Source organism: Nelusetta ayraudi, unplaced genomic scaffold, assembly GCF_046127955.1.
Source record: "Nelusetta ayraudi isolate G7.1 ecotype Tasmania unplaced genomic scaffold, CSIRO-AGI_Nayr_v1 ptg000057l, whole genome shotgun sequence".
NCBI classification, from domain to species: domain Eukaryota; kingdom Metazoa; phylum Chordata; class Actinopteri; order Tetraodontiformes; family Monacanthidae; genus Nelusetta; species Nelusetta ayraudi.
Genome location: NW_027466107.1, coordinates 1,853,539 through 1,861,193, shown reverse-complemented (window position 1 = coordinate 1,861,193; position 7,655 = coordinate 1,853,539). Strand labels below are relative to the sequence as shown.

General features: G+C 47.6%; 1 protein-coding gene across 1 annotated transcript; it reads right to left on the bottom strand.

Annotated features, from left to right (window-relative positions):
* Positions 1-357: 357 nt before the first annotated feature.
* gosr2 (golgi SNAP receptor complex member 2) lies at positions 358-3,753 on the bottom strand. The gene is made up of 6 exons (XM_076038582.1): positions 3,614-3,753; positions 3,076-3,140; positions 2,313-2,421; positions 1,681-1,813; positions 1,420-1,560; positions 358-934 (listed from the first exon to the last, which is right to left on the bottom strand). The coding sequence occupies exons 1-6, from the start codon at positions 3,640-3,642 to the stop codon at positions 773-775; spliced, it is 639 nt and encodes a 212-aa protein (XP_075894697.1). The 5' UTR covers positions 3,643-3,753; the 3' UTR covers positions 358-772.
* Between the last annotated feature and the right edge of the window lie 3,902 nt (positions 3,754-7,655).

Genomic DNA, 7,655 nt, shown 5'->3' with positions numbered 1-7,655 from the left:
GTCAACTCTCCTCCCTGGAGAAAAATTCATAGAAATAATTTTTGCGGAAAAATGTGCTTGAATTTTTTTTTTTTATTAAGCAATTTACTGAGGCTGCACCAAGGAGATGGAAAAAATATTTTATTGAGAATGAAATTGACAGACTAGATCACAGTGTGGCTGCTGACAATAAAAATGTTATGTATATTAATCTCAAGCAAATTCTTGCAGTCACCTTTCTGTCTGGTTAGTATCAACAAGCCTGATGTTAAATAGAATTAAGGAAGTATTTTTATTGATAAAAATGGAACAACAGGAATCTATTTATTATTTCTCATTGGACCATAAGGCAGAGTGACACAATTTGAAAAAAATGACTTTTTTTTTTTCTTTTTCTTTACTTGAGGCAAATGAGCAGATAGCATTAGTGTGTAATGTGGAAAGAGTCACAAGTGAGATTTACAGAGTGGTTTTCATAAAAGACTTGTTTGGCAGTATTTTGATGGGGAGGGGGGGGGAGAGAAAATCTGACCTTTTATCAAAAGTACAGCCCTCTCTTTGCAGCTTCAAGTGGAATAAAAATACTGTATGGAATCCAGGTCTTCTTGAGCGTTTCCATATTTAGCCGACCGGACCGCCCGCGCTGGTGGGGAGCAGCCGGCACAGCTCATAAAGATAACTTAAATCTGACGTTTTTAAAACTCAGTCCTCTCACTCTTCATATCATGTCAGGGATGATGTGCAGCGGAAAATGTCCATGACTGATCAACTGAGCCGTGCGTAAGGGCGGCGGTCAACCCAGGTATCGGATCACCAGGAACATGAAGACGCAGGTGAGCAGCATTCCTCCGATCATGATGAACTTGTCCTGAGTGGCTCGCCTCTCGATCAGTCTCATCACCGTGTTGGACAGCCCCAGCATGTTCGCCACATCCAGCATCTTCTTGTGCGTCCCCTGCAGACACAGCCGCAAGCACCGTTAGTCGCCCGAGAGGCAGAGACTCTCACGGCCGTTACAAAGACTGTTTGTCTGTTTGACTGTTTGGGAAAACTCAGGCAGCGTGTGACAGCGCCGCAATTATCGCCGTCAATTATCTGATTTTCTGAGACTTTGGCCGACGACACCCCTCGCTGACGCACCGTTCTCCCATGAGTTTCTCATGATCGGGGCAACTGGGGCTGTGTGAGCCAATCAGCTGACACACCCTGATAAGAGGCCAGGAAGACCTCCTCCTCCTCCCCCCTGGAAACACAGACTCACCCTCCAGGAGAGCAGAGACACACTGAGCTACGATGCTATTGTCATCGAGTGTGGATGTAGTTTTAACTTCCCACTATCCTGGGAATCCACTCTAGTACTAAATTTGAAAAAAATAGATGTATCACTTTTTACAAAGACAATTTTTGTTCATTAGAGATCTTCTCTTGAATCACACAAACCTTTAGGGAAGATCTTTGATCTCGCAAACCGTTGAGGATGCCGCTGCCGCTGCCTATGAGGTCATCCATGCCTCTGTGTGCGTTGTGCAGGTTGGAGTTGAACTGCAGGGTCTCGTCTATGGGAATGGACGTATCTGCATCCTAGAACGGTGACAGGTGGACCAGACATTTGTTCATTCAACAACTCAGACTTTGGGACCTCTAGGTGGAGGACGGGTCCATTTGAGGTGTGGTGAGAGGAGGAACTGGGCGGTCACTTACGTTGGTCGTGAAGGTTCGACTCAAGAGCTCCTCCCTCTCCCTCTCCTGGGCCTCTCTGGCGTAGCGGCGGTGCTGAAAATTTTGCAGAGCGCTGCGAAGGTGTTGGACGTCGTACTTTAGTTGGTCCACGCGCCTGAAAATGAACAGGTTTATCATTCAGCTGACAAACGACTTTCTTCGCAGATAAAATATTCTGTAGAATTCCTTTATACGCAACTGCATCACTGCACTATTTATGTTATGAACGCGTTGTAGTTTAATTTAACTCCCCGTCAGTTTGAGGTGGTTGCAGAGACCCAAGCCTCTCACATTCTCTCCATCGTCGAAAGCTTTCACTCGGTGCCCTCAAGAGCTTCACTAACGTCAGAGCCGTGTGGTGGGATGGAGCGCAATGTATCCCCTCGGGCCTGTTTACCCAGCTCAGAAGTGAATCTTTGCCCAATGCAGCAGGAATGCTGCTGATGACGGGGCTTTCGGAGGCAATGTTTTCACAGAGCCGTGTCGTCGCCACAGGGCAGGACGGCGCTGTCTGTCTCATCTCCTGCGCCCTCCTCGTGCCTCTTTATGAGATACGGCTCAGCCGGCATCAGGGGCTTACGGCTCGACCGCACATTAGACGCATCCCAACTTACAATTTGGCGTTCTGGCGGCGGTTGGGCGGTTCCTTGCTGGCCAGGATCTCCAGGCGCTCCAAGTGATTGAAGATCTGGTCAGTCCGAGCCTGCAGTTCATTCTCCAGCACTTGAATGAGGAGGAAAGAGAAGTCAGAAGATGAGGAAGCGCAAAAACAAAAGACAATTTGCTTAGTATAATCACAGGAAGTTGGAGCACTTCATCATCATGTGACATTCCCCTCTTTGAACCTTATCCAAATAATCTGGTGGAACTTTATTATTCTGTTTAACTATGCTTATTTCAAACGTTCTTTTGTTTCATAATTATGGGTCACATTAGCAGGGTCTGCTGGTATGAAAACCGCCGTTCCCTAACATTTCTATGGCCTCCTGTGGGATTCAAATATAAATTGATGTCATGTATGGGAAGGGCAGCAGGGGACGGCGTGTCTGCTCCCACCATTATCTCCAAGAAGCCCTCCACGCTTCTGTCACTGCACCCGCCCTGCGTCTTCCTGTCCCGGCACCAGCCTGGCTCGGAACTGATTGGACGGGCACCGGCCACACAAAACATCAAGCGGCCAGCGGGGTGGAAGGGCACCACCACCCTCCCTCACAGTCTACCTCCTACTATTATATGCCAGCAGCCATAACAAAAGGGTTTGTCCCGAACGGGGCTTAATAAGGAGTTTAGGGCGACGTGAAATGGAAGCGGTGTCACTGAGTGCCGTGACAGCACAAAGCCGTGGGAGTGTCGGTGCACGGCAGACTGACGACTCACGGTGGACTGACTGAGGGTCCGTTTTCTCCAGGTTGCCCATCAGGGACTGCACCTCCTGGATTTGCCTTGTAACACACAACCCCGAATATGATTAGTGCATGGTGGATGGTAACAACATGCAAAATAGATAAACAACATGAACAATGACCTCCTCGACGGTTTTCAAAACTTCTTTACTTTATCTTCTTCAGAATTTGTCCATTTTTTTCTTTTCTTCTTTTTCCTCTTATCCAACATTGATTGTTTTGTACTGTGTCTCCTTTCTTTTCAAAGTTAATTTGTTAGCCTCCTCAATTTAAGTTGACAGTAATTATTGTAATTATTTTTTCAATGTGTGCTAAATAAATAAATGAAATGAAATGAAGAAACACGTCCATACAACAAATATCTAGTTTAAATCATATGAAATCACAGTCCAATACGCCTACAAGCTGAAGTTACACCAATTCATAATCAGATGGGACTGTTACACAAGTTAGCAGATGTTAGCCGGTAGGTTTTGTCCCTCCCTCAAAAAACACAAAAGACAGACACTCACTTGTTCGTCTGATGGTAAAGCGTTTCCATCTTTGCTCGTCGGCCAAAACAACCCGCGTCCTCTTGGTTTGTTTGTAGCGGTACTCGGATGTAAACAGGACTGGCAGGGTCTCAGAGGCTGCTAGGCTAGCTAGCTAGCTAGCTGTTCAGTACACGTCATCCGCCGAGGAGTTTGTGTACGGAAATAGGAAACCGGAAACTCCGTAGCGTCACACCTGAAAGATGCACGGCGAGAAGTAAGAGCTCTCACTCTGCCCACGTCTTTCAGGACTCGTGTGTGGCGAACATCTTCGCGCTTCACGACCGTCTCTGTTTCATTCGGCTCATTCCCTTACTTTTATTCCTCCGGTCATATCAAAGCGACATCTTTTGAATTTTGATTGTATTGTGTGTAGCAAGTGTTACTTTCCCCCGATTAACGATCGTTTTCTTTCTAAACGTAACTTTCTAAAATATCACTTTGTGTAAATATGTCAAAGGTGTCTTTTAGGATATGAAAGTTACATTCAAAATCGAAAATGATAAGTAATTATAAAACAACCATGGCCTCATTAGCACGACAGATAACACATGTCCGCTTGAACCATAATAATGCATGTTTTCCTCCACATTTTTGATTGATTCTTAAGTTTTTAGCTTTATATTTGACATGTCTGTGTTATTCTCCCACTGACAGTCTCCTAAACGCAGTAACTGACAGGAGTGACAGTAGCAATCCTCTTCTCGGCTAAGATAAGGATCTTGTGACATATACTACAGGAAAGGCTGTAAAACACTGCCTGGGGGCTGCTGTTTTCATCTTATCCTGATTCAGTCTAATTAGACTCCTCTATTTTTCCACAGACGTATGCCAAAAGATGTTCTGTCCGTCCGTTCTGAGGCTTTCCTGTTGTCTTCAGCCGGAGACTCTGAAAGAGTATTAACCTTTCACGATGAGGTGAGATCACAAGTCGGTGCAAAGGGGGATTGCCTGTCGAAGCAGACAGGTTATTTGTGAGTTTTTTTTTTCCATCACAGACTCGTTCAGTCACGGAATCCGGTGCGAAAGTGCCATGATTTGATTTCCCGGAACGAGCGTCAAGGATTTCACAACAACTCCTTTGGTGATTTAGCTCCATAAAAATCTTCCTGGGGCGACGCTTGGCAACCTCAGCAAAACCACAACTCAGTCATTTTTCGCTGCAGCCCAACATCACGTCACTCTGAGTTAAGGACGGGGGTGGAGGGGACAAAGAAATTGATGTGAAAAATTCAAGCAAATTCAAGCATCCATTGACACAATTGGTGTGGCGAGCTGTCAATAAGCTTCTGTTTGTCAAGTGGTAGCTGCACTCGTGCTCTTCACTCAGCACAGATTTCAGCCCCAGACGGTTTTCTCTGGCTGCCTCAGTTGATGGCCATATCTCCAGGCTAGACACTTCTCAACAGAGGTCCTTTTCACCCACAACCCCCCCCCACGTCAGACGCCTTGAGATCCGTTCATGCCACTTCTTGCTCTCGCTGTTCGCCGTTCTTCGGTTGTCATAACACGACCGCGGGGCAGCGGTCGGATGTGCGCGGCTTAGACCTGTTGCTCGGAACTGGAGGAGAAAGGGAGGGGAGGAGGGGAAAGTCAAGGCCCCGCTCGGAGCGTCTTGCAGAACGTACAAGGAGGTACATTCACCCGGTTCTTCTCAGGTCGTGGAGTTTCTCCCCGTCTGTCCTCCACCTTTCAGCCCCCAGGAGAGGATGAGATGAGCTTACTGGCTGTCCTCCACACCTGAGTGCCACGAGCTCCAACTGGAATTCAGACTCCAGGTGTGGAGGCGGATCACATCACTGCACCGACTGACCGAGAGATCGTTTGATATTTTTACACCCGGTTTGTTTTAACGGCAACGGCGCCGGTGTGGAACCCATGCACAGATCCCTCCCCACAGCATCTTTTAATGTCTCAGTTTTATTTTGAACCCGGGCTCTGCTGTTGCAGCATTGTAGCTCAATTATTAAAAAAAAAAAAAAAAAAATTAGAATTGCAGAAAACAGCACACTCTGTGCACAGCATCCTACCAAAAACATTGGAACTCCCACTTGCTTAACAGGGGCAAAAGCACAAAGGTGCTCCCAATGTTGGTCAGTGCTTTCTCATTTGTTATTGTGGCATCTCACTGTTTGACCCCCCCCAACTAAGCACTATTTCAAATTCGAAATTCAAGCCTGTCCTGTTGTGTAACCTGCATTTGGCCTGCAGGAGCTTTCTGCCGTCGCGGCAGCCTCTGTGCATCAGAGCTCCTGTAATGAACTCGGCCTGTCTTTTGTTTACCGGTGCTGCCGGGCTCCGGCGCTTCCATCTGGAACCAATGAAATTTTAACAGTGGATCAATCTCTTAAAATTGTTGTTTTGCGAGGAGCAGCCGAAGACCATCGGTTGTGCACTCCGTGATTGCCCTCCGTCCCTGCCGCCGCCTGCCCTGCAGTTGGGAGAAAATTATACGTCCTTGACTTATTGCCACACAACAACGCACTTGATGGTGTTTTCCAGGCAATATAATACATCACGGTCTCACGCTGATTGCCTGCGACAGGCAGACAGAATGAAGAAGCCAATTATGAGAGGCAAAAGCGCCTTGGGTCAACAGTTTTTGGATACCAGTCATTTTTGGGAGGCGCGCTGATCTTCTTACTCCCCTGGAGGGAGATGATCCGCTCCACTTTGAAGCCCTGATGAGACGCTGAATGAAAGCAAATGAGGGCCTGTCAGAGATGACGGGGGGTGAGGTGGGCTGGGGTGGGGCCTTGGGTCGGTGGGGAGGCTCATAAGCTCCTGTTTGTCTGCGAGTTCTGCTGGGAGAAGGGTCCAGTAGCAGGAGGGGCCGACCACGTCGCAGCCCCACCCAGTCAGGACGCCCGTTACAATATCTCCAAACAACTCGTGAGCAGCTGGAAGTGATGCAAAACTGGGCAAAAAGTGAAAATGGCCACAAAGACACGCAAATGTGACCACAAAGGAATGCAAAGAAGCAAAGACACTGAAAAAAAAAGAGAATCAGAGTAGCAAAAATAAAGAGGCAAATGCAATGAGTTGATTTGGGTGTGTAGTTTTTCTTAGAGAAATTGATTTATTTTCCCATATTCCCATATTTTATTTTCCCAAGTGAATCAAAAAGTGTGATTCACCTTCTTTGCTCTCTTAATGGAGGGGCATTAGTTTCCCAGAGGGGGATCAGCCGGGCTTTTTTTCTCTTCACCTGTTGTTCCTCCCCGCGTTATTTTGTCTGACCTCAGAGAGTGATCATACAGCTGTCTTACACACACACACACACACACACACACACGCACGCACGCGCACGCACAGGCAGCCCTGCGGCAATACCACCTGGGACTCTGGGAACGCTCAGGATGTGAGATGCTGTCCACCCCTGGTGGTTGCATGACGCCTCGGCCCAGGATGGAGCGCGTCAGAGTCGGGGTAGCGTGGCACGAAGCACCAGCTGCACCCACAACCACACACGCGCGCACACACACACATGCCCGCACGCACTGCCGTAATGACGCAGCGTGTGTGAGTTAGTCAGAAGGTGCGGCAGACGGTGAATGGAGGCTAATAGGTTTTTTTAAAAGTGCATCACCACCTGTCACGATCCTTTTAATCACCGCTGATGAATAAAAAAGTAAAAGCAAGCAAACTTTGATTTGGAAATAACAGCGACAACAGAAAGTGCATTCCAGAGGGTCTTTTTTTCTCCCAGTATTGTTGCTGTTTGAGAGAACACAAGGCCCCGCTGTTTATCTCTGTTTTCCTCTGTACGACATTGTTGATCTGGGAAAGTTTTGCTTTGGTTGTAACGGAGGTCAGTGTGTGTGTGTGTGTGTGTGTGGGGCTGCTGAGAGAAAGGCAGAGGAGTGCTATGTATTGATAGAGTGGACATAGGGAGGCAGAATATGAAGGTGCAGGGAGCCTTATCGCGTCCTATCGCGGTCGGCTGCAATGTAAACCGTGCCGTCTGAGCAGCAGGTGTTTCCAGCGAGCCGCATGGGAACGACGTCCCCTCGGCATTTTCCCA